This window comes from Triticum urartu, chromosome 3A (assembly GCF_056163025.1).
Source record: "Triticum urartu cultivar PI428250 chromosome 3A, HENAU_Tu73, whole genome shotgun sequence".
NCBI lineage: Eukaryota > Viridiplantae > Streptophyta > Magnoliopsida > Poales > Poaceae > Triticum > Triticum urartu.
The window spans coordinates 727,622,061-727,648,889 of NC_141875.1; the positions used below are offsets into that span (position 1 = coordinate 727,622,061).

At 43.6% G+C, this 26,829-nt stretch overlaps 1 protein-coding gene across 1 annotated transcript; it reads right to left on the bottom strand.

Annotated features, from left to right (window-relative positions):
* Positions 1-4,472: 4,472 nt before the first annotated feature.
* Positions 4,473-18,533, bottom strand: LOC147982275 (uncharacterized). Its single transcript, XM_087516259.1, has 6 exons — positions 18,469-18,533; positions 18,302-18,382; positions 17,230-17,475; positions 5,414-5,516; positions 5,073-5,193; positions 4,473-4,579 (listed from the first exon to the last, which is right to left on the bottom strand). The coding sequence occupies exons 1-6, from the start codon at positions 18,531-18,533 to the stop codon at positions 4,473-4,475; spliced, it is 723 nt and encodes a 240-aa protein (XP_087372385.1).
* Between the last annotated feature and the right edge of the window lie 8,296 nt (positions 18,534-26,829).

Sequence of the window (26,829 nt, forward strand, 5' to 3'; positions counted from 1 at the left end):
ATCAATTTGACCGGTGATCATTAACTAAAGACCCAAAGAAAAATCTTCAGAGAGGCAATTATATGTATCATAACAAAATTTGAAAGGGCAACATGTGAAAAAAATGTACAACGCTACAGGGTTATGATATACCTATTATTAAATCTGTTGACAAAGGACTTGCTCAGTACTAATATTTATTGTGCCCAGAACTACCAGAAGCTAAATAGAAATTCATGGTTTCAAGTTACACATAAAAGGAGACAGGTTTGATCATATACCTATCTCTCTCTGGTCATCATAGTCGCAATGACAACTTCCCGTCAATTAGTATATTTATAAGGAATTTTCCTAATAATCTCCAATCAGGTTCAGAAAAATTAGAGCAACATTTCCTACATTAGGTATAATTAAGCTGCTGCCTTTACCAGTTTTTACCGCCAATCAAATCGACGTGATATGTATTCTTCAATGCTGTCGAAATGGGAAGCAAATGAGGAGCGTCTTCCCTCGAACCAACTTAGTGGTTTGTGATATGGAAATTTGAGCACAAACACATTATTAGGCATTATAGTATATCAAAGAATATAAATATCTAAACATCTTTTATTTCTTTTTCAACTCACATGGATGTATTAAGAAATACTGTATATAATATAATATAATATAATACTACATTATATATAATTATGGATTTCTCCTGTTAAACACAACATCTGAGGAATTATTTTCTATTTAAGAGTGAAAGAATAAAATTATAGGCTTATAATCTTACATATTCCATTCTAAAAGTCATTTCAACAGCAAAGATAATCATTTGTGTATTGAGAATTGAAATGTCACGACTCTGTGGTTATTTCTTGTAAGACTATACTGATAGAGTACCGTCCAGGTAGACTAATCTTTGAGCAACCAATGTTCCAAGGCACTCCTGCTGGTAGCTTTCTTATTGTTTCGGTCTAATGGTCTTAACTATACCAAAATCACTACGACTACACCACCAATGGTTGGGATCAGAAATTAGTAATCATAGATTCAAAGTACACTGCATAAAACTGTAGGACTGCATTAAGGTGGATACGTGTACTGAACAAAATACATTCAATAGTAACAAAATAAAGGTACTTATGAGACGATACAATTTTACCTTAAAGGATGTTATGAAGTGATATTTCGCCAGTTCATCTGTAAGTCCTATTGCTTCCATTCACCGTGATTGTACTGAAAGTTATCAAGGAACTAACATTTATTTATGCATGAATGCCATGGTACCAGCAAGAACATATCCCACTACATAGGAAGCATCAAATCCAAGAGCTATCTTGATTTGTTCAGCAAACAATTGTATGGGAATACACATATGAAGCTGTGTAGGCGTATGCATTAGTGGAAATATGTGAGCTGAAAGCTGAGACCACTCAGTGTTGTTGCCTGGTTTAGTCACATATATTAAGACACATCCATAAGAAACTAATTATTAATCATGGTCCAGACAGTGCGTCTTTCATACCATACCTTAAATCTGAATATGCAATTAAGGAGAGTACTATTTCAGAAATATTCTACTCCCTCTGTCCCACAATATAAGACATTTTTGCGAGCTGTTTTAGCATATACAGTTTGCTATTATATTAAAAAGAATAGTATGTCATATATGCCAGTTCTTTCTTACGCTTTGGAGCCATTCTTATCTATCACTAATGTCGATCAGTAGCTCCTCACCTGGTTGATTTTCTTCAGGTTTTTGCTAATATTGTTCAGAAATTGCAGGCAACAATAATTTGTTCTCGCTGTCTACCAATGCACACTTAAGTGTTACGGTCTATAAAATTCATATGTGACAATACGAATTTGCATATAGCATCTTATAAAAACGGTCTGCAGGTGGCAAGGCATTACCTATTAGTTCCTTCAGTGAGTATGTACATTAAGGGCATTAATGAATTTAATTAACATTACCTCCAAGGATATCTTTTCTGATTTGATATATACCATTTTATCCATTTTCAGTTATAGAATTAACAACACCATAGGTGTTCTCTGTTTACATGACCTAAAAAATGGACAGATCAAGATTGGATTAGGGCAAATCTCCACTTTGCATAGCCTACTGTTGTCCTGGAAGAATTATTTTCGGATTGATTTCATCCTCCTAGGAGTCTAGCTAGCTACTATTAGTTGTAGGGCAAATGCATGAGCATCTCTCTGCTTCAGTCCTGCACACTTGATGTTCGGGCTCCACCCATGAAGAACGCCCCTGTCAGCTCGGAATCTCTGATTATGTGCTGCCTCCTACTGAAGCTCCACCACGGGGCGTTGTCTACCGTTGGCATCACTGACACTGACTTCTCGGGAGTTGGGACACTGACTTCTCGGGCACCTACGCATGCACGGCTAGGTAGAGGGCGCTGGGTGTCTTTTGGCACCTCTATAGTTATAGTATACTATTACTGCTTGGCCAGTATAGCTAGCAAAATCTGCCGTACATTGCGGTCTGGCAGTTATCTTTTCTTGCTCTTAATTCAATTATTAATTGGAAACAAACAACTAATGAAGAGATCTCCCACAGCCGTCGTCACCTGCATAGCAGAAATTACCATCTCCATTGCCTCCACCTCAAACTTGAGCTTCTGAACGTTGCCAAGGCCAGCTTGATCAATCTGTGTGTCTTGTGTGATGCCAAGCATAAAGCCCTATGAGAATCCCATGTGCAACTCGGTGTTTGATCTATTAGCAAAACTAAGGGGGATGGAAGAACACCTTTAGATTACCTGGCCAGGGGGCGTGCTGTCGCACTCGACCTTGATGAGCTGCACTACGCCATGGTGTAGACCTGCTGTTGGCCGGTGCTGAAGAAGCCACCAACGCTGGTACCGGCACCCCGTCGATCTGCGTCAAGGCAACGTCCCGGCGCATCTCCAAGTCGCCCGCCCCGGAGTTGCAGGCCATGAGTCGTTGGCCTAGATCTGGTGCCACGGCGGCGCAGCCACAGAGCACATGACGGGAGATGCAGGTGTGCGGCGACTGGATCGCCGACACCGCAAGATTGGCGAGATGACAAGAGATATATATTGCTTTTTTTTAAACGTGTGACATAGTTTTTTCTAAATTCAGATTGATTGTTTAATAGGGTAGGAAGTATCGGTGGATTAATTGTAGCAGCGTGGATTCCTTTTTACAAACGACGCACGTTTTTTTTTTACAGAATTTCTCCTCCTTTATTCAGACTAGGAGACTGCCGCGCGTTGCCACGGGCCAACAAATGTTCAACCACAACACAAACTCAAGTATCTTCCCCCCTATTCCAATATAAATTATCCTCTCAATCTATTGCCCCTTCTCAGCATGTGGCTTCTATGTCGGTGTTTTGTTGTCTCACTCTACTACATGCGCAACATGGAACACCACCAACAAATGATGAGATATATATATATATATATATATATATATATATATATATATATATATAATGCACCTCACCTTAGTACAAATACTAAGAAAAGGGGGCATATGGACATGAAAACGTTCTTCCCACCAGATGTTCATTCACAAACCAACTACGAATAATGCTCTATTTGTCTCCGAGTTCTCCTTTCATCTCCACCTAAGATGTGTCTCCATCACTTTACCTCACTGAGACTTCTTTTCATAAGGACCTCAAATATACATACAACAATCACACAACAAAATCGCATCGTTGTCATTCCATATCTTCTTCCACAAGCCCTTCCACTCAAACTCTTTTGGCCATTTCTGCTTCGTCGTCACCCTATTCCAAATATGCCTATGTTACCATCCAGGTCCAAATACACCCATTTTTTTCTCCAAGTCTATCAATTTGTCTTATCAAGTTTGTACTTTCAGCCTCGGAATTTTCATTGATCGAAATGAGGAGGGTTCTCAAAGTTCACTTCTCTGAAAGAGAACACAACACATATTGATACAGATTCATGATGAACAAGACTCAGTGTTATTTATAATGATGAATACCAACACAAGGTAAGTTATTCAATGGAGTAGCTACATTGTTGTGTTTGTCAAAAAAAGGGTCGAAGAGCATCTCAACAGCGTACTACTGATGTTTCAAACTCCAGAAAACAAGAACTTCTTCCTACAATGTTGATGCAGTCACTAAACCCTGCAATATGAGCATCGAAACATATGTCAAACAAGCCTCCTTTCAGATATGTTTTCAGAAAGAAAGCAAGTGACTGATTACTGTTTTTATTGATCCTTCCAACTCCGGACCACAAGAACTTCTTCCTAGTATGTTGCAGCACTTGCTAATTGCTGAAATATGGGCATCGAAACATAAACAAAGGACAAACAAAAATGCAGAGTAAAGGCAAAGTATATACATCATACATGCGTGCCATCTAATGATCTGGTACATGGATTGAGAGGCCATTCGAGGAAACTGGAAGCAAGATGAGTATGCCGTCTAAACTATGATAAATGATTTGGGCAATAATAAATGGAATAAGAATGCAATCTTACTTTGCATTGATCCCATTCATGTGACTGAAATAAGAAGTAGATGGGAAATTGATTTTGTGGCAGTAGCATATGCGCACCAATTGTTCCTTGCATCCAAATGCACCTAGAAATAATTATAGGAAATTAGCATGAATATATCAGAACCAAATTTATGTACATATAGTTATAGTGCTGCCACAAGCAAGGTCCATCTACGTACAGTAGTCCATTATGATTCTCCCCAACCTTGAAATTTGATATCATGTTGACTAATCATTGGGTGGAAGCATGCCACGAAGTTTTGAACTTGATGTTTTTGACATGTACATGTACCATGGTGCCCCGCAACATCAAAAAGTGATACTCCCTCTTATCCATATTACTTTTCGCTCAAACGGGTGTATCTAGGCGCATTTCAATGCTAGATACATCTGTTCGCGATATTTTTCACCATGGTCCATGGTGCATCTTCAAAAAGACAAAAAAAGTGTTGCAGTTTTTCCTATTTCCTCGAGAAAGACTTACTGCAGAATTATTAGAATTTTATATACAAGTCAAAAGTAACATCAGAACATGTTCTTAAACCAAATAAAGGAGATATTTTAACTGTAAATTACCTCTTAGTGCAAGTACTTTTTCTGCAAATTCCAAAGCTTCATGCCTTATGCTGACGTGAGTTAACTCTACCAGAGTTTGTTGCTGCAGATGGAAGTATTGTTGGAGTTTTGCACCCAGCATCTGCAATGTCATAATTCGAGTTAGGGTAAGAAGTCAAAATCTCATGAAGGTACTACAAGGGAAAATCACTTTCTAGACACAGGTATGGCCAAACCACATTGTAAAAAATGAACACCCTGACCCTACACTGGCTTTATAATTGAAATACAAAACTTCCCCCAAAAATGTACAAACAATTTTTTTCAATCAAACAAAGATGTAATTTCTCATAAGAATATACTTGTAATCTACAGTAGCTCAGGTTGGAGGAGGGGCGGGATGCGGCTGCCCACCAAACACCAAAGCAAGAGCCAACTTTTCTAGTGGCCATCGCGGCTGCCCGCCTCAGGTGAAAAAAGGGTGAACCCATAAGTGTGATTTCAGAGGTGGATACCTGATGTCCAGCTCAAGGATAAAACTTAAAACTGAGAAATCTGCCGAAGTATACATTTCCCAATAGACCTAAGGGATCAGGGATCAATGAAATGTAACCAAACATGGTAGGAAACACAAATACAAGTAACGTTCCACATATCTACTGGTAAAAACTACAGACGGATGCATCAGATCCTCTCATGATTTTTAGTCTGGCATTTAGTGCTAAACAAACTGCATTAAATTTTATGGTCATGAATTGTTGGAACTTTTTAAACTTGACTTGTTAAGTTCACGGCCTATATGTGTATGAAAGGTTACAGTAATATAACACGAAGGACACATGCATGATTTTTCACTGAAAGAAGGAAAAGGTCAGCATATATAAGATGAAAATAAGTAGTTCATGAATCCTAATGCAATTTAATTTTTGTTATTAGCAGCATAGTAGTGCTTGTTTGACAATGAATATCCTTGCCTCAAATGATTGCACCTTGCAAGTGGATGCATATGCCGGATTGCTAATTTGGCAAAGCTTGGGCCTCATACCCGAAGATTCAAAGAGAAAAGCAACAAGATATTGAGCATCATAGAATTGGTAAATACAGGCAGACAGCTCTGCAACACAATTAGTAAATACTGGTTGAGCAACACGCACAAACCTGATTGGAAAGAGAAGAGATGATGCACACATTGGCCACCGCCGCAGCTGAGGAGGAAATCGACCCAGGTGTAGAGGGCACGTACAGGCACATGTGAATTCTTCACCTTGAAGTTGTGAGACAAATCTATCAGGGATCAGAATTCTGAGGTTAGACGGCTGCCGGATAGTGTTTCCTCCATGATAGATCCGTCTTCCTTTTTTCTAAAGCTCCATGGCAGATCATCAAGGAGGAGGTTATTAGATATCGTTTTTTGCAGGGATTGGGAAACCACGTGTCCTCCAATGCCATAGATCAATTCGGATGAAGAAAAACTTTATAGCCTCTAGAAATAAACGTGTGTTCAATCTTTCTGGCTAGAAAGGCGATGTGCACGTGCACACAGTGTCGGAGAGAGAAGAGGCCCAGAAGTATCTACCTCCGCGGCGGCAACAACTCACATCTACAACCAATATTGATGGACGTCGACAGCGGCATGACAGCGAAACATGAAGAATAGGTGTCAGAGGGAAACCCACAACCAAAGAAAATCTAACGACGGATTGAAGTGTAAACCAGCAAGAAAACGAACCTGATCCTGATGAGGATTGATCTGATAATCTCCTTAAGCACACGGAATCAATTTCGAAACCTACCTTGTTCAGCTTCAAAGAGGCTATGCATTCGTTTTACATTGGCGGAGACACAAAGAGAGATCATGGAGAAGAGGAAGAAGTCGTGGATGGAATTATTTTCCACGTGGGGAAAGTCCGATGGAGAATAGGAAGAGTCCATGAAGTATGGAGGAAGATATCATGGAGTACTAATGAGGAAGAGACCGTGGAGTAGATTTAGTTTTTTTCCCAGAAGAGATAGAAATTGCTTTAATTAGAGGAAAAAAATTATGCATTAGGATCATGTGGTGGATTTTCTTTTCCAAATTGTTTGAGTGTGGTTGTGGGAGAGATGCATACGTGAGACTTCTTTTACACGTGCGGAGAGATATGTTGGAAATATGCCCTAGAGGCAATAATAAAAGCATTATTATTATATTTCCTTGTTCATGATAATTGTCTTTATTCATGCTATAATTGTGTTATCCGGAAATCGTAATACATGTGTGAATAACAGACACCAACATGTCCCTAGTAAGCCTCTAGTTAACTAGCTCGTTGATCAACAGATAGTCATGGTTTCCTGACTATGGACATTGGATGTCATTGATAACGAGATCACATCATTAGGAGAATGATGTGATGGACAAGACCCAATCCTAAACATAGCACAAGATCGTATAGTTCGTTTGCTAGAGTTTTCCAATGTCAAAGTATCTTTTCCTTAGACCATGAGATCGTGTAACTCCCGGATACCGTAGGAGTGCTTTGGGTATATCAAACGTCACAACGTAACTGGGTGACTATAAAGGTATACTACGGGTATCTCCGAAAGTGTCTGTTGGGTTGACATGGATCAAGACTGGGATTTGTCACTCCGTATGACGGAGAGGTATCACTGGGCCCACTCGGTAATGCATCATCATAATGAGCTCAAAGTGACCAAGTGTCTGGTCACGGGATCATGCATTACGGTACGAGTAAAGTGACTTGCCGGTAACGAGATTGAACGAGGTATTGGGATACCGACGATCGAATCTCGCGCAAGTAACATATCGATTGACAAAGGGAATTGCATACGGGGTTGATTGAATCCTCGACATCATGGTTCATCCGATGAAATCATCGTGGAGCATGTGGGAGCCAACATGGGTATCCAGATCCTGCTGTTGGTTATTGACCGGAGAGTCGTCTCGGTCATGTCTGCTTGTCTCCCGAACCCGTAGGGTCTACACACTTAAGGTTCGATGACGCTAGGGTTGTGAAGATATGTATATGCAGTAACCCGAATGTTGTTCGGAGTCCCGGATGAGATCCCGAACGTCACGAGGAGTTCCGGAATGGTCCGGAGGTAAAGAATTATATATAGGAAATGCCGTTTCGGCCATCGGGACAAGTTTCGGGGTTATCGGTATTGTACCGGGACCACCGGAGGGGTCCCGGGGGCCCACCGGGTGGGGCCACCTGTCCCGGGGGGCCACATGGGCTGTAGGGGGTGCGCCTTGGCCTGCATGGGCCAAGGGCACCAGCCCCACTAGGCCCATGCGCCTAGGGTTTCCATGGGGGAGGAGTCCAAGTGGTGGAAGGCACCTCCAAGGTGCCTTGGGGGGGAGGGAATCCTCCCCCTGGCCGGCGCACCTAGGAGATCAGATCTCCTAGGCTGCGCACCACCCCCCCTTGGCTCTCCTATATATAGTGGGGGAGAGGAGGGATTTCATACACCAGCCCCTGGCGCCTCCCTCTCTCCCCGTTACGTCTCTCCTTCGTAGTCTTGGCGAAGCCCTGCTACTGTGACACCCTGCATCCACCACCACGCCGTCGTGCTGCTGGATCTTCATCAACCTCTCCTCCCCCCTTGCTGGATCAAGAAGGAGGAGACGTCTCCCTACCCGTACGTGTGTTGAACGCGGAGGTGCCGTCCGTTCGGCGCTTGGTCATCGGTGATTTGGATCACGTCGTGTTCGACTACATCATCACCGTTCTTTGAACGCTTCCGTGCGTGATCTACAAAGGTATGTAGATGCATCCAATGACTCGTTGCTAGATGAACTCCTAGATGATCTTGGTGAAACGAGTAGGAAAATTTTTGTTTTCTGCAACGTTCCCCAACAGTGGCATCATGAGCTAGGTCTATGCGTAGTTCTTCTTGCGTGAGTAGAACACAATTTGTTGTGGGCATGGATTTGTCAACTTTCTTGCCGTTACTAGTCTTATCTTGCTTCAGTGGTATTGTGGGATGAAGCGGCCCGGACCAACCTTACACGTACGCTTACGTGAGACCGGTTCCACCGACTAACATGCACTAGTTGCATAAGGTGGCTGGCGGGTGTCTGTCTCTCCCACTTTAGTTGGAGCGGATTCGATGAACAGGGTCCTTATGAATGGTAAATAGAAGTTGACAAATCACGTTGTGGCTTTAACGTAGGTAAGAAGACGTTCTTGCTAGAACCCTAATTCAGCCACGTAAAACTTGCAACAACAATTAGAGGACGTCTAACTTGTTTTTGCAGCAAGTGGTTTGTGATATGATATGGCCAAAGTTGTGATGAATGATGAATGATCTATATGAGATGTATGAGATGTTCATGCTATTGTAATAGGAATCACGACTTGCATGTCGATGAGTATGACAACCGGCAGGAGCCATAGAAGTTGTCTTTATTCTTTTATATGACCTGCGTGTCATTGAGAAACGCCATGTAAATTACTTTACTTTATTGCTAAACGCGTTAGCCATAGTAGTAGAAGTAATAGTTGGCGAGCAACTTCATGGAGACACGATGATGGAGATCATGATGATGGAGATCATGGTGTCAAGCTGGTGACAAGATGATCATGGATCCCCAAGATGGAGATCAAAGGAGCTATGTGATATTGGCCATATCATGTCACATTTATTATTTGATTGCATGTGATGTTTATCATGTTTTTGCATCTTTTTTACTTAGAACGACGGTAGTAAATAAGATGATCCCTCATAACAATTTCAAGAAGTGTTCTCCCCTAACTGTGCACTGTTCCTAAAGTTCGTCGTTTCTAAGCACGCCGTGATGATCGGGTGTGATGGATACTTACGTTCACATACAACGGGTGTTAACGAGCCTAGCATGTACAGACATGGCCTCGGAACACATGCAAAACACTTAGGGTTAACTTGACGAGCCTAGCATGTACAGACATGGCCTCGGAACACAGAAGACCGAAAGGTCGAGCATGAGTCGCATAGAAGATACGATCAACATAAAGATGTTCACCGACGTTGACTAGTCCGTCTCACGTGATAATCGGACATGGCCTAGTTAACTCGGATCATGTAATACTTAGATGACTAGAGGGATGTCTAATCTAAGTGGGAGTTCATTAATAATTTGATTAGATGAACTTAATTATCATGAACTTAGTCTAAAAATATTTTACACTATGTCTTGTAGATCAAATGGCCCACGTAGTCCTCAACTTCAACGCGTTCCTAGAGAAAACCAAGCTGAAAGACGATGGCAGCAACTATACGGACTGGGTCCGGAACCTGAGGATCATCCTCATAGCTGCCAAGAAAGATTATGTCCTACAAGCACCGCTAGGTGATCCACCCGTCCCACAGAACCAAGACGTTATGAACGCTTGGCAGACACGTGTTGACGACTACTCCCTCGTTCAGTGCAGCATGCTTTACAGCTTAGAGCCGGGGCTCCAAAAGCGTTTTGAGAGACATGGAGCATATGAGATGTTCGAAGAGCTGAAAATGGTTTTTCAAGCTCATGCCCGGATAGAGAGATATGAGGTCTCCGACAAGTTCTTCAGCTGTAAGATGGAGGAAAATAGTTCTGTCAGTGAGCACATACTCACTATGTCTGGGTTGCATAACCGCTTGTCTCAGCTGGGAGTTAATCTCCCGGATGATGCGGTCATTGACAGAATCCTCCAGTCGCTTCCACCAAGATACAAGAGCTTTGTGATGAACTTCAACATGCAGGGGATGCAAAAGACCATTCCTGAGTTGTTCTCAATGCTGAAATCAGCGGAGGTAGAAGTCAAGAAGGAGCATCAAGTGTTGATGGTCAATAAAACCACTAAGTTCAAGAAAGGCAAGGGTAAAAAGAACTTCAAGAATGACGGCAAGGAAGTTGCCGCGCCCGGCAAGCAAGCTGCCGGGAAGAAGCCAAAGAATGGACCCAAGCCTGAGACGGAGTGCTTTTATTGCAAAGGGAAGGGTCACTGGAAACGGAACTGCCCCAAATACTTAGCGGACAAGAAGGCCGACAACGCCAAAGGTATATTTGATATACATGTAATTGATGTGTACCTTACCAGTACTCGTAGTGACTCCTGGGTATTTGATACCGGTGCCGTTGCTCATATTTGTAACTCACAGCAGGAGCTGCGGAATAAACGGAGACTGGCGAAGGACGAGGTGACGATGCGCGTCGGGAATGGTTCCAAGGTCGATGTGATCGCCGTCGGCACGCTGCCTCTGCATTTACCTACGGGATTAGTTTTAAACCTCAATAACTGTTATTTAGTGCCAGCTTTGAGCATGAACATTGTATCGGGATCTCGTTTAATTCGAGATGGCTACTCATTTAAATCTGAGAATGATGGTTGTTCCATTTATATGAGAGATATGTTTTATGGTCATGCTCCGATGGTGAATGGTTTATTCTTTATGAATCTCGAGCGTAATGCTACACATGTTCATAATGTGAGTACCAAAAGATGTAAAGTTGGTAATGATAGTACCACATACTTGTGGCACTGCCGCCTTGGTCACATAGGTGTCAAACGCATGAAGAAGCTCCATGCAGATGGACTTTTAGAGTCTCTTGATTATGAATCATTTGACACGTGCGAACCATGCCTCATGGGTAAAATGACCAAGACTCCGTTCTCAGGAACAATGGAGCGAGCAACCAACTTATTGGAAATCATACATACTGATGTGTGCGGTCCAATGAGTGTTGAGGCTCGCGGTGGCTATCGTTATGTTCTCACCCTCACTGATGACTTGAGTAGATATGGGTATGTCTACTTAATGAAACACAAGTCTGAAACCTTTGAAAAGTTCAAGGAATTTCAGAGTGAGGTTGAAAATCAACGTGACAGGAAAATCAAGTTTCTATGATCAGATCGTGGAGGAGAATACTTGAGTCACGAATTTGGCACACACTTAAGAAAATGTGGAATAGTTTCACAACTCACGCCGCCTGGAACACCTCAGCGTAACGGTGTGTCCGAACGTCGTAATCGCACCCTATTGGATATGGTGCGGTCTATGATGTCTCTTACTAATTTACCGCTATCTTTTTGGGGCTATGCTTTAGAGACTGCCGCATTCACTTTAAATAGGGCTCCGTCGAAATCCGTTGAGACGACACCGTATGAATTATGGTTTGGGAAGAAACCTAAGCTGTCGTTTCTAAAAGTTTGGGGATGCGATGCTTATGTCAAGAAACTACAACCTGAGAAGCTCGAACCCAAGTCGGAAAAATGCGTCTTCATAGGATACCCTAAAGAAACTATTGGGTATACCTTCTACCTAAGATCCGAAGGCAAGATCTTTGTTGCCAAGAACGGACTCTTTCTGGAGAAAGAGTTTCTCTCGAAAGAAGTAAGTGGGAGGAAAGTAGAGCTTGATGAAGTATTACCTCTTGAACCGGAAAATGGCGCAACTCAAGAAAATGTTCCTGAGGTGCCAGCACCAACTAGAGAGGAGGTTAATGATGATGATCAAGATACTTCTGATCAAGCTCCTACTGAAATTCGAAGGTCCACAAGGACACGTTCCGCACCAGAGTGGTACGGCAACCCTGTCTTGGAAATCATGTTGTTAGACAACGGTGAACCTTCGAACTATGAAGAAGCGATGGTGGGCCCGGATTCCAAAAAATGGCTGGAAGCCATGAAATCCGAGATAGGATCCATGTATGAAAACGAAGTATGGACTTTGACTGACTTGCCCATTGAACGGCGAGCCATAGAGAATAAATGGATCTTTAAGAAGAAGACAGACGCGGATGGTAATGTGACCATCTATAAAGCTCGGCTTGTCGCTAAGGGTTATCGACAAGTTCAAGGGGTTGACTACGATGAGACTTTCTCACCAGTAGCGAAGCTAAAGTCCGTCCGAATCATGTTAGCAATTGCCGCATTCTACGATTATGAGATATGGCAAATGGACGTCAAAACGGCATTCCTTAATGGTTTCCTTAAGGAAGAATTATATATGATGCAGCCGAAAGGTTTTGTCGATCCTAAAAATGCTGACAAGGTATGCAAGCTCCAACGCTCGATTTATGGGCTGGTGCAAGCATCTCGGAGTTGGAACATTCGCTTTGATGAGATGATCAAAGCGTTTGGGTTTACGCAGACTTATGGAGAAGCCTGCGTTTACAAGAAAGTGAGTGGGAGCTCTGTAGCATTTCTCATATTATATGTGGATGACATACTTTTGATGGGAAATGATATAGAACTCTTGGACAGCATCAAGGCCTACTTGAATAAGATTTTTTCAATGAAGGACCTTGGAGAAGCTGCTTATATATTAGGCATCAAAATCTATAGAGATAGATCAAGACGCCTCATAGGTCTTTCGCAAAGCACATACCTTGATAAGATATTGAAAAAGTTCAATATGGATCATTCTAAGAAGGGGTTCTTACCTGTGTTACAAGGTGTGAAACTGAGCTCAGCTCAATGTCCGACCACGGCAGAAGAAATAGAAGAGATGAGTGTCATCCCCTATGCCTCAGCCATAGGTTCTATTATGTATGCCATGCTGTGTACCAGACCTGATGTAAACCTTGCCGTAAGTTTGGTAGGAAGGTACCAAAGTAATCCCGGCAAGGAACACTGGACAGCGGTCAAGAATATCCTGAAGTACCTGAAAAGGACTAAGGAAATGTTTCTCGTTTATGGAGGTGACGAAGAGCTCGTCGTAAAGGGTTACGTCGACTCTAGCTTCGACACAGATCTGGATGACTCTAAGTCACAAACCGGATACGTGTATATGTTGAATGGTGGAGCAGTGAGCTGGTGCAGCTGCAAGCAGAGCGTCGTGGCGGGATCTACATGTGAAGCGGAGTACATGGCAGCCTCGGAGGCAGCACATGAAGCAATATGGGTGAAGGAGTTCATCACCGACCTAGGAGTCATACCCAATGCGTCGGGGCCAATCAAACTCTTTTGTGACAACACTGGAGCTATTGCACTTGCCAAGGAGCCCAGGTTTCACAAGAAGACAAGGCACATCAAGCGTCGCTTCAACTCCATTCGTGAAAATGTTCAAAATGGAGACATAGAGATTTGTAAAGTACATACGGACCTGAATGTAGCAGATCCGTTGACTAAACCTCTCCCTAGGGCAAAACATGATCAACACCAGAATTCCATGGGTGTTCGATTCATCACAATGTAACTAGATTATTGACTCTAGTGTAAGTGGGAGACTGTTGGAAATATGCCCTAGAGGCAATAATAAAAGCATTATTATTATATTTCCTTGTTCATGATAATTGTCTTTATTCATGCTATAATTGTGTTATCCGGAAATCGTAATACATGTGTGAATAACAGACACCAACATGTCCCTAGTAAGCCTCTAGTTAACTAGCTCGTTGATCAACAGATAGTCATGGTTTCCTGACTATGGACATTGGATGTCATTGATAACGAGATCACATCATTAGGAGAATGATGTGATGGACAAGACCCAATCCTAAACATAGCACAAGATCGTATAGTTCGTTTGCTAGAGTTTTCCAATGTCAAAGTATCTTTTCCTTAGACCATGAGATCGTGTAACTCCCGGATACCGTAGGAGTGCTTTGGGTATATCAAACATCACAACGTAACTGGGTGACTATAAAGGTATACTACGGGTATCTCCAAAAGTGTCTGTTGGGTTGACATGGATCAAGACTGGGATTTGTCACTCCGTATGACGGAGAGGTATCACTGGGCCCACTCGGTAATGCATCATCATAATGAGCTCAAAGTGACCAAGTGTCTGGTCACGGGACCATGCATTACGGTACGAGTAAAGTGACTTGCCGGTAACGAGATTGAACGAGGTATTGGGATACCGACGATCGAATCTCGGGCAAGTAACATATCGATTGACAAAGGGAATTGCATACGGGGTTGATTGAATCCTCGACATCGTGGTTCATCCGATGAAATCATCGTGGAGCATGTGGGAGCCAACATGGGTATCCAGATCCCGTTGTTGGTTATTGACCGGAGAGTCGTCTCGGTCATGTCTGCTTGTCTCCCGAACCCGTAGGGTCTACACACTTAAGGTTCGGTGACGCTAGGGTTGTGAAGATATGTATATGCAGTAACCCGAATGTTTTTCGGAGTCCCGGATGAGATCCCGGACGTCACGAGGAGTTCCGGAATGGTCCGGAGGTAAAGAATTATATATAGGAAATGCTGTTTCGGCCATCGGGACAAGTTTCGAGGTTATCGGTATTGTACCGGGACCACCGGAGGGGTCCCGGGGGCCCATCGGGTGGGGCCACCTGTCCCGGGGGGCCACATGGGCTGTAGGGGGTGCGCCTTGGCCTGCATGGGCCAAGGGCACCAGCCCCACTAGGCCCATGCGCCTAGGGTTTCCATGGGGGAGGAGTCCAAGTGGTGGAAGGCACCTCCAAGGTACCTTGGGGGGGAGGGAATCCTCCCCCTGGCCGGCGCACCTAGGAGATCAGATCTCCTAGGCTGCGCACCACCCCCCCTTGGCCCTCCTATATATAGTGAGGGAGAGGAGGGATTTCATACACCAGCCCCTGGCGCCTCCCTCTCTCCCCGTTACGTCTCTCCTTCGTAGTCTTGGCGAAGCCCTGCTACTGTGACACCCTGCATCCACCACCACGCCGTCGTGCTGCTGGATCTTCATCAACCTCTCCTCCCCCCTTGCTGGATCAAGAATGAGGAGACGTCTCCCGACCCGTACGTGTGTTGAACGCGAAGGTGCCGTCCGTTCGGCGCTTGGTCATCGGTGATTTGGATCACGTCCTGTTCGACTACATCATCACCGTTCTTTGAACACTTCCGTGCGCGATCTACAAAGGTATGTAGATGCATCCAATGACTCGTTGCTAGATGAACTCCTAGATGATCTTGGTGAAACGAGTAGGAAAATTTTTGTTTTCTGCAACGTTCCCCAACAAGATATACGTGAAAGTTTTTCCCTATTTGGAGAGAGATACGTGAGAGATTGTTTATATTGTTTTCTGAGATTGAATGGGGTTGTGGGAAAGAGATAAGTGAGACTTTTTATACGCATGAGACATTGAGAAATTTCAGTCGTGAGAGAAATATCTATAAGATTTTTTTTCTTTTGGAGAGAGATTCATGAGAGATCTACACCGTAATAATTTGGTCCCACGTGATCAATGGCTCCTAATTACTGATTAACCTGGGGATTTCTAGGGAGTTTGTAATTAGTATAGGTATAGATAGATATAGATAGATAGATAGATAGATAGATAGATAGATATAGATAGATAGATAGATGAGTTCAAAGGAAAGATAAAAATCGGTTGCTAAATAAATTCCAATTTGTTGAATATTATTTATGAGAACCTAGGCTTTCGCCTGGAGACAACCACCAAACACCAACGTGAGGGGAAAGATGCCGACACACCTCGACGATGCCTCCAAGGAGTGGAACGGCACCCACAGGCGTCGTCGCCACCGGCACAGACCTAAGCTGCACATGACTTTTATCCATAGCACTACACATCTCTAGCTCCGTACACCAGAATGGGGGCAACGCCGTCCAAGTTGGAACACATTACCACCGCCACAACACCTGTTCATAATGGCCGGAGTACCATGGTAACCGCACAAGAGAGAGCACAAGCCATCCTCCATCTCCAGTCGCACAAACACACTCAATATAAATTTTCAAATAAAGCATGCCTCATCTTCAGTCGCACAAACACATTCGATATATAATCCTTTTATCAAGTTAAGACATCTATATCTTGCAAATAAAGCATGTCCCATTAATATAATTTCTCATAAGTTGATAAAAGGAGAAGCATACACATAGAAAATAATTTGACTATTTGCGTGAAACAATTCTAACACAAACACACCCACATGGTAGAAAGGATTTTGTGGATGCCATCATATGAACAGGCAGATCTAAAAGTATTAAATATTCCATGGCAATGCTATGTACTTTTCCGTCTAATCTATTTTGCAATATCATAACACAAGTCATTACAAACAACACTTGCCTTGTCCCCTCAGGTATTCTCGAGGTTTTAGCGTAATGTCAATTGAGCTTTGTTCAACAAAAGTACTATTGAACTGGCTAAGAACTTATATTTCACCTAAGTGCTACCGCGATCTATACATCAAAGCATAATCAGCCTACAGATATTCCTACATCAAAAAAATTATTTCTTCTTTGAGATACTCACTCGGTCCATAATATAGGATTTGGTGCTGCTTGCAAGATGCCCTCTTGCGCCGATTTCACTCGCTGCATCTTGCATACGTGCAGTACCACGTCATTGTCAAGGAAAGCACACTGCCATTGGCAGAGCTCCTGCAGGTTAAAAGGAACCTCCTTCTCTTGGTACCAGCAGAACCCACAGGTCAAAGGGTCCACCCCGTTGTTCGGGGTGCTCAAACCTGTAAGCTTGTCAACTGCAAAACCTTCTGATCTGCGAAAAAGGAATGGATAATTTGTCAAGGGTTTTACATCGATAAAACAATAAAGGGAACAGAACACAAATGGAAACGACCCTCATACACACACTCTGATCTGTGTAGACAGTTCTTATGTATATATAAGAGGAATGACATAGGGACAGATTGCCAATGGTTGTCAGAAACAACCTGAACCAAGCATAGAAATATTGTACATTATATAGATAGATGCGGCGCAGCCTGAACCAAGCTTACAAATATCATGCCTTAAATAGATGAATGCAGTGGAACGCACACATAGTTTAATATTAATATATCCTGCAAGAGATGTGTAATATACATGTTCAGGACTTTAAATTTATGGGTAGAAGTAAACAAATATAGTCTGTCCAACGACGACCATCATGTATGTTTTTTATGGGCAAATTATCGCATGATAAATGGATTGGAAGGAGAAAATGAAAAACCCTAGCTCGAATCTATACCTAAGTGATATATTCTTCTCAGGCTTCTCAACTACGGCACTTCTGTGCACATAAAAATAATTGCAGATCCATCAACAACAAAATTAATTCCACATTGGTCAGAATCAGTTCAGATCTCACCTAATACAAACACATGCCCTCTTCATGAGACCCTGAACCTGCCCTTAGAGTTCAAATAAATGTACCATTTGATAGCAGACCAATATTTTGTTTTTGCTTTATACATGACTTGCTCGCTGCTCATAGTATAAAGCTAACTCGGTTGTAAAGGGAACTGGAAAAACCACTCAAAAAAGTTAGAGAGCCCCAAAAAAACTTCTGGACTGAAGTATAACTACTGAAATGGAGCGCGCACCTGCCGTCGAGATGCAACCGCTCGGGCGCTCGATCGCAGAAAACGAATCCGGGGAATATGAGGACGGAAAGGTCTGCTGGTCTGCAATTGAGATGCAAAGAATCATGATTTATATTCAGGAGACCAAACATGGTAATAATCTAAATTTTCAGCTCGAGAACACAAACACTCGCAGCAATCTCGAAGGCACAAATTTGCTAATAATAGAACCAGATATAGACAGAAAGAACATCTTCACTCCCACTTAATCCAAGCAATTGACACCAAAAAAGTCTCCAACTTTCCTTTGGTTCCAGTCAATCACAACTTCAGAAACAACCTTCAATAATCTGCATTCAAGAGGTCAACTAAATTAAAAATATTGTAAGTAACAAGCATTTAGGCTGGTGATATTGTTATAAACGTGTTGTCGAAGATTTGTAGAAACAAACTAAACGAGCTCTATCTTCTTTTCACTGTTTTTTTCTTCTGAGGATAGAAAAATAGAAATACCTCTGTTGGACTGCTCAAGTAGTAAATGGGATCATTGCCCTTGCCTACACATGGGCCATGGCTCCAAATTCATAAGTCATGATCATTTGCATTCAGAGACTATCTTCAGAAGGATCTTGTTTGTGTTAGTGCTTCAGTATTGTCTACGGCAAAGGATTAATAAGTTTGTTTTCGCACATGTGCGCATAGCAGATAGCTGCGGTTGATATGTTTGTTGTGTATCTTGGCTGATTTTCCTGAATTCATGCGTGAGGAACGAAACATTAGAATCAGGAGTACAAAACCTTGTCTAGCATATATATTACACAACTACTATCTAACATCACAAACTGGCCTGCACTGGGGTAATAGGAAACGATCATATGACGAAGAATTAAACATAAAAGAAAATATTTTTGGAGAAGGAAGAACATGTCAGGAGGATCTGGTGAACCTCCTATGCATACTCATGTGGACTTACGGTTCCGGTGAAGTGGAGCTGATGGAAGAGGGGATCACGAGCAGCGGCGGGATGGTCAGCGCTGGAGCTCATGGCGAAGTGGACCCGTGGCGCGGCGGCGGGGGAAGGGGTCATTGGCGCGGGCAGCGACCGCGGTGGGACATGGGGGCGGCGGCCGCGGCGGGAGGTGGCGGGGGCGGCCGCGACGGACAGTGGCACACCGCGAGACGGGTTAGCGTTTGATAGGCTGAAACACCAACACCATGATTTTCAGACCCTGCCAACTCTATAATTCTATAAGATCCAATACCTGCTAGATTGTTCCACAGCACCAATGTCCAAGTCAATACCATATATTATCCACTGAAATGTCTGATTTAATATCATATGCAAAAACATTGGAGCAATGTGCTCTCCTTTACCCATATTGTGTACCACATAACATTATGAACATTAGCGGAGGATTAGCCTGCAGCTATTTTAGATCGTGCACCAAATAGTTGTAGTTTTCCTAAATCATGGAGAAGAACAAGGTTGAAATTCGCAAGAGTCGTATAGAAATTTCTGCAATCAATATCATACCTGATCCATGTACGGTAGCCTCTAAATAAGCAACATAAGTCCACAGTCCATAAGTATGTAGGCTACGCTCCAATTTGATGTATCATGCAATTTTGCAATACTCGGATAATTTTGTAAAGCATACAGATACTGCATTGGAGGGCTATAATTAAACTTCAGTAATCTGAAAATATGTAGACCGCAGCTGAGATCGTAACTTAGTGACACAACACATGGTATGATAGCTAAAGGAGAGGCTATCAATTGTCATTTTTTTTGCACTGATGTGCCAGTAGAAAATCACCATTGATTCGATTTGATGTGTGAAGTCACCTGTCGACTCGGCTTGCCATTGATTCTGCGCCTGCTCCCTGGTTTCCTGAAATAAAATTTCCCAGCGTCGGATCAGTTCAAAGAAAAGGCAGATAGAAAAACTGACAGAGAGAAGAGCCCATCTGAATGTGATCACTTACCTTGCCGAGAGCATTGAGCTTCCCTGGCACCAGCACGGGAGGGGCCGACAAGGAGGGCCTCCTCTTGGAGGAGGCGGTTGTGCTGCCGACGCCGACCGTCGGAGACCAGCAAGGAGGGCTCCTTCTCCCTGGGCCTCCTGCTCATCGTGCGTGAGCCGTGCAGCTCATCGAGCTCTTCTCCTGCACATACACTTTAAGCTTCAGTTCAAATCAGCTTCAGAAGCTGCAAGACAGAACATGTTCAGTTCAGGTGTGCAGAGTACATACAGGTGGAACCGGCCCTTTGGGATCTTGTTCTGTGGAGGAGGAGGTGGGTCGCCCTGTCGGCGACGAAGCTCCAGCCGCGTGTCACCAGCCTGGGCATGATGGTGGTGCTCTTCTTGACCGACGCCGAGCTCCGCGCTGGCGATGGCCGCTCCTTGACGGGCGTCCTCTCCTCGAAGTTGAGCGCGATGGGCCTGACAACCTTGGGTGATGCGAGCACCCCGGCATCGCCGGCGCCGCTATGCTTCTCGGCCCCAGGAGCCCCTCCGCGGCACGGCGAACTTCTTGGCAAGCTCGGGCGTGCCGACAACGAGCGGGTGGTGCCTCGGGATGGGCGTGGCGCCGACCACGACGGGGACGGGGGGACCCCGGGTCGAGGCGGCGACTCCGCTTCTGGACGGTTGGTGTCGTCGCGGAGGAGCGGCCGTGCACGGCCGGCGGCGGAGATGTCTGGATGCAACGTCCTGTCCCTCATCTCTTCCCTCGTTCCGCGGCTAGGGTTTGCGGAGGGAGGGTGTGCGTTGCCTCGGTCGTGGGTTTTTTTCGTTGGTTTTCTTTCATAGGTTTTCTTTCGTAGGCTTTTTTTCGACCTCGCTCGCAGGCATCGCTAGACGTTACCTTCACATCACTGGACGGTCCAGCGGAGAATAGTTGGGAAGCGGGAGGTGGGAGGAAGGACGAAAAAAAACCGTCTCTCTGAGGGGGAAGGTGGGAGGAAGTACCAAAAAAGACCGGGTGAGGTGGGACGAAAATAAAACCCGGAACGCGGACTACCAACTGCTCCATTAGAAGTAGAGATACGAGAACAGTGTTATCACTTACAAGTAATGAAAGCACCTCAGGAGGCGCTGAACCCAACCAATAACTAGGAGGGGAAAACTTAACTAGCCTAGCAAGTTCATGGGCTACTTTATTACTCTCTCTATTACAATGATCATAAATAACATGGTTGAAATCAGAGGCCATGAAGAAGCAATCGTCAATAATAGCAGATGCAACTGAAGAAGATGCAACAAACGACGCACGTAATTGTGTGACTTGGAACGATTTTTTTTCCACAATTGAGCACTATTTCAACCGAGGATTTGTCGGGTGATCTACACCGTAATAACTTGGCCCCACAAGATTAACGGCTCTTAATTACTAATTAACGTGGGAATTTTTTGAGAATCTAATTAGTAGAGGTATAGATAGATAGATAGATAGATAGATAGATAGATAGATAGATATAGATGAGGCAGGAACAGATTGACATTATTGGGTTGCAGGAAACAATGCAACAAGACTTCTCCTTCTAAGAGTTAGAGGAGTTGAGTTGACAATTGTCCATCTGGCACTAGCTTCCGCTTGCTCTCTCGTAGGAGTGGTTGGGTAACCCTTAAGTGTAAGGGCTAATCTAGCAATAAGTATTTTCCTCGATTGAAAACCAGGAGTTATCGAACCAGTAGGAAGTACTTCGGTAGCGACTAATGACCTGTACCTGCACACAACACACAAAACAGACTTGTCCCCAACGAATTTTGCTGATATCATCTGTTTTTCGTTCCTGTTTACATGCATGTGTGAAAGAAATAGAAAGGTTGACGTATCACAATCGATGGCTAGAAGAGCGTATGGCCCGATCTTCTTCAGCCCACACATGTGTCACTTATCAGGGTCCATGAATTTTCGCATATATATCTCATACATTACTGAACTTATCAACAATCGAAAGCAATCTTATGGAAAACTTATTAGGCACAATATATTACTCTAGAATGGAGTGTGCGTTCGCGAATAAATAGAACATGTTATTATATTGGACAGCGATAGATTCCGAACGTTCGGACATTAGGAATAAATCCAAACGATGATTCCTGACTTCTTTAATCGCTAATCTCCCTTGCTAATCCCACTCTAGCGCTACTTCCGCATTACCTTATTGAAGAAAAATCCGGTGGAGCAAGTTTGCATGGATAAATATGCATGCATGCACATAAAGACAGGAATGATGATGTCAGCAAATATCCATTCTATTTTGAAACTTAAAAATGTTTTGTAGCTTAAACCGTTGCTCCGCCTTAAAATTCGTTTTCATGTAAAAAAATCCTAGCGACGAGATCTTCGAAACTAGATCTCATGTTGATATGTTTTGATGATTTTTTTTTTCAGGTCAGAAGCTATCATGCATGTAATACTAACTTATCTTGGTGTTTATACTAAAGTTACCGGAGTGTTTCGACTACTCCCATTTTTTGCCTAGGGTGAAAAGTTACCATGATGTTTATAAGTAAATTATCATGTCTGTAATACCGCCTATCATCGGTGACGTGCCTCGGCTATGGGGTGAGGTCCACGTGCCGACATGGCACGACTCCCTTATAAACGGAACTTTGCGGGTCGTGTCAGTCCAGGCCCATTTAGGCGTGTGCCGAGTTGTGCCGTACCGGTGTCATGCCTAGGCCGCAAGGTGAGGTCCACGTGTAGACACGGTAAGGCCTGTTTATGAACAAAATTTCGTGGCTCGTGTTGGGCCAAGCCCATTTAGACGTGTGCCGGGCCGGGCGGCTGCCCCGTTGGCCATCTCATGATCAAGTCTGTGGTGCGTAAAGTTGTAATGCCATTTAGGTAGAAGTTATTGGGGGTATATTTTTTAACAAATCCTTTTCCCCAGGGTCAAAGTTTCCATGGGTGTTTGTACGCAAGTTATCAAGTAAGCGATGGAATATTATCAGGTCATTTACAAAAGTTACCGCGATGTTTTTCAACAATTTTTTCCCATGTCAAAGGTCACCGCGATGTTAGTACGTGAGTTATCGAGTATGCAGTGCGTATATTACCGTATTGTTTACACAAAAGTTACCAGGGTATGTTTCCAACAACTTTTTCCCTCGGGTCGAAAGTGCCCGTAGTATTTGTATTAAGTTATCAGGTATGCAGTGCGTGTATTACCATGTTATTTCACAGAAGTTGTCGAGAGTATGTTTTCAACAACTTTTTCGCCGGGTCAAAAGTTATCGTGATGTTTGTACGTAAGTTATCAGGTCAGCGGTGCGTATATTACCGTATTATTTATATAGAAATTATTGGGGATACGTTTTCAACAACTTCCTCCCCCCCCCCCCCCCCCTCATCCTGAGTTAAAGTTACTGCAGTATCTCTGTACATGAGTTATCAGTCTACAATGTGTATATTACCGTGTTATTTACACGAAGTTATCGGGAGTGGGTATGCATGTTTTCAAACAACTTCCTCACCCCCACCCCGGGTCAAAAGTTACTGTAGTGTTCGTGCGTGAGTTACCACGTCTACACTATGTATATTACCATGTTATTAGACATAAGTTAATGGGGTATGTTTTCAATAACTTTTTTCTTTGGGTAAAAAATTATCATGATGTTTATACGTGAGTTATCAGGACTGTGTTGTGTATATTATCATACTATTACACATAAGTTATCAGTGTATTTTTTCAACAACTTTTCTCTCGGGTCAAAGTTATCACGATGTTCGTATGTAAGTTATCAGCTCTTTTTTACGGGCACGTAAGTTATCAGCTCCGTGGTGCATAGATTATCATGCTATGTACATAGAAATTGTCTTAGTATGTTTCGTCAATATTTCTCTGTAGTAAAAAAATTATGACGGTGTTGTATGTAACTATTCAGATCTTTTCCGTGCCAACACCCTTGAAATTAGAGAATAGAGTTCATATATCATACACAACGAATTCCTAGGCTAGGTGGTTAGTCCGTCCATTTAAACAGCCTACTAAATAATTTGCAAAGGTGAGAGTTCGATTCTTAATCTGCACATAGTTTTTTCCTAAAAAAGAAGAACATGCTTATAACATGCAGAATTAAGATGCCCATCAATCACGCTAGTTAAGGATTTGAAGATATTTTTGGATGACGAATTAAGACGCACATCAATCACGCTTATTAAGGAAGGGATCAGAGAAAAATTCGCTTGGGCAGTTGAAGAACCACATGAGTTGCGGGAGGGAATTTTTGCACATCAATCCCGCACGTCAATCACGGCAATTAAGGAATCGGAGAAGAATTCGCTGGAGCAGTTAAACCACGAGGGGAGTTATGGGAGGGGATCGAGGGACGCGCCAGTTGCGGGAGGGAATCGAGGGCATGTGAGCCGCAGGATCCTCATCCGACGCCAGGTAGGTCGTTCGGATCTATTCCCAAGATCCGAACGTTCGGAAAATACAATTGTCGTATTATATTTATTTTTTAAATTGACCTCGCCTAAAGCCAAATTCTGACAATTTGTCCCCGGTAGGAGTCCGACACCGAGTCGAGCTGATCTGCCCGGTCAGCAGGGGCCAATCCGACTTTCATGGCAGCCGGATCAACCTCGCGAGTTTACATATATATAGAGCTAAACCGCACTAAACACACCGGAGGAAACACAATATAATATACACACATCAAGCGCGACCGATATCCATATCCATCGGCATGGAAGGAGGAGCACGAGCAGCGCCTATGGCCCTCGGTTTTGAGGAGGAGGTGACGACGTGGCCATGGCCTCCAGCAGAGGCGGCCATCCTCGGACGGCCAGCTCACGCAGCTGCTGCAGTACTGTGCCGGGGAGCACGACCACGTCGTCGCCGAGCGGGCGTGGGGTCCTCCTCCGTTGGCGGCGGCTCCGCCGCCCTCGCCGGACCAACTGATGCAGGAGCACGCTGGCGAGACGGCGTCCCGCGCCCCGGATGAGGAGGAAGGCTTGCTCTTGGAGCGGCTGATGCAGGCTTACGCCGACGAGCCATGGTTACCCGCGGAGTTGTTCCTCACCCCCATCGACGACTACCTGAGATGATAGATTCATCCTTGCATGGCCCCTTTGATCAAGCTTGATCGGTTGACCGATATGTAGTACTGTACCACAATTTGACACTGATCGCCTCTATAGTATCATCTGGAGTGGTATATATTGGATGCAATGTTTTACTCGAGCCGTGTTAATTAGCAATGCTGGAACAATACTTGTATATTTGGTCTTATTTGGGGATAATTTAATCTGGTTTCTTGCCCACAGTGGGTAACAAGATGACAGTTTTTTTTTTTGGCGAGACTTGATTAGTTAATGATCTCACACTGAGTTGCTTGAATCTCTTTGCAAAGAGAACTAAGGGCATCTCGAATATGGACCCTTAAACTGCGCGCAACTATTCGGACTGTGCGATCCGGACTTGCATAATTTGCCATCCAACACGGGCATGTACCGGTCCGTAGGCCAGTCCGGACGTGTTTAATTTGCCATTCAACACGGGCATGTATCGGTCCGTAGGCCAGTCCGAACATGTTTAATTTGCTATCATAACACGGGCATGTACCAGTCCGTAGGCCAGTCCGGACATGTTTAATTTGCCATCCAACACGGCATGTACTGGTCCGTAGGCTAGTCCGGATGTGTTTAATTTGCCATTCAACACGGGCATGTAGCTGTTGTGAACAATTAATAAAGTACTAGTTGATTTGTTGTTGATCTCACACTGTGAGTTGTTTGAATCTTTGCGAAAACAATTTGTGGTTTGCAAAGAGAACAAACAAACCGTTGATGCTCATCCGAACAATGAGAGTCTCATCTTCTGTTTAAACCTTCTTTTAACCACAATGACGAACATGGGTTGCATCGGGGACAAACAGATCACTAATGGAATTTCCATCTTTGCCGAGCGTTCGCTCGGCAATGTGTGCTGAGTTGCACACTTGGCAAACACGACTCGACTGGTATCTAGCCGGCAAAGTTAACTTTGTTGGGTTGACTCAGAAAACACATACGAAAGTCATTACCAAGACTCATACAAAGGGAACTAAACAATTATTTTTTTTATTTCGAGGAAAGGGAACTCAACAAACTAATACAGTAGCGCGTATGGAACGGCATATTAACAGCAATGCCACGTGGTAATGCCTCGTTGCCAAGCTCCTTCCCACAAGCAATCAACAAAGCTTTGCTAAGAAAACAAACAAACCGTTCGTGCTCATTCAAATGACCGGAGTCTAATCTTCTGTTTATAACTTTTTCAAAAATACGATCACGAACGTGGGTTGCTTCGGAGACAAACAGATCACTATTGGAACCTCCATCTTTGCCGAGCGAAAAAAACAAAACAATGCACACTGCTATGGAGCTTGTCGCTTCGGATGCCACGCCTCATAGAATCATTATTAGTCAACTGAATTCCACCGGCCATGAGTTGTTCTTTCATTACACAGGATACGTTCTCCATGGCCAACAAACAGGTTGTGGTAACTAATTAGGGACAACGACAGGAGACAAAAGCTAAGACTGAAGAGGGC

Bases quoted from the DNA above. Each gene is read 5' to 3' on its own strand.
- LOC147982275 (XM_087516259.1), bottom strand. From the start codon at position 18,533: ATGTTCTTTCTGTCTATATCTGGTTCTATTATTAGCAAATTTGTGCCT. The intron at 5,517-17,229 runs GTGAGTATCTCA...TTTTCACCTGAG, and splicing joins AATCCTATATTATGGACCGA to GCGGGCAGCCGCGATGGCCA. The intron at 4,580-5,072 runs GTAATTTACAGT...AATTATTTCTAG, and splicing joins AAAAGTACTTGCACTAAGAG to GTGCATTTGGATGCAAGGAA.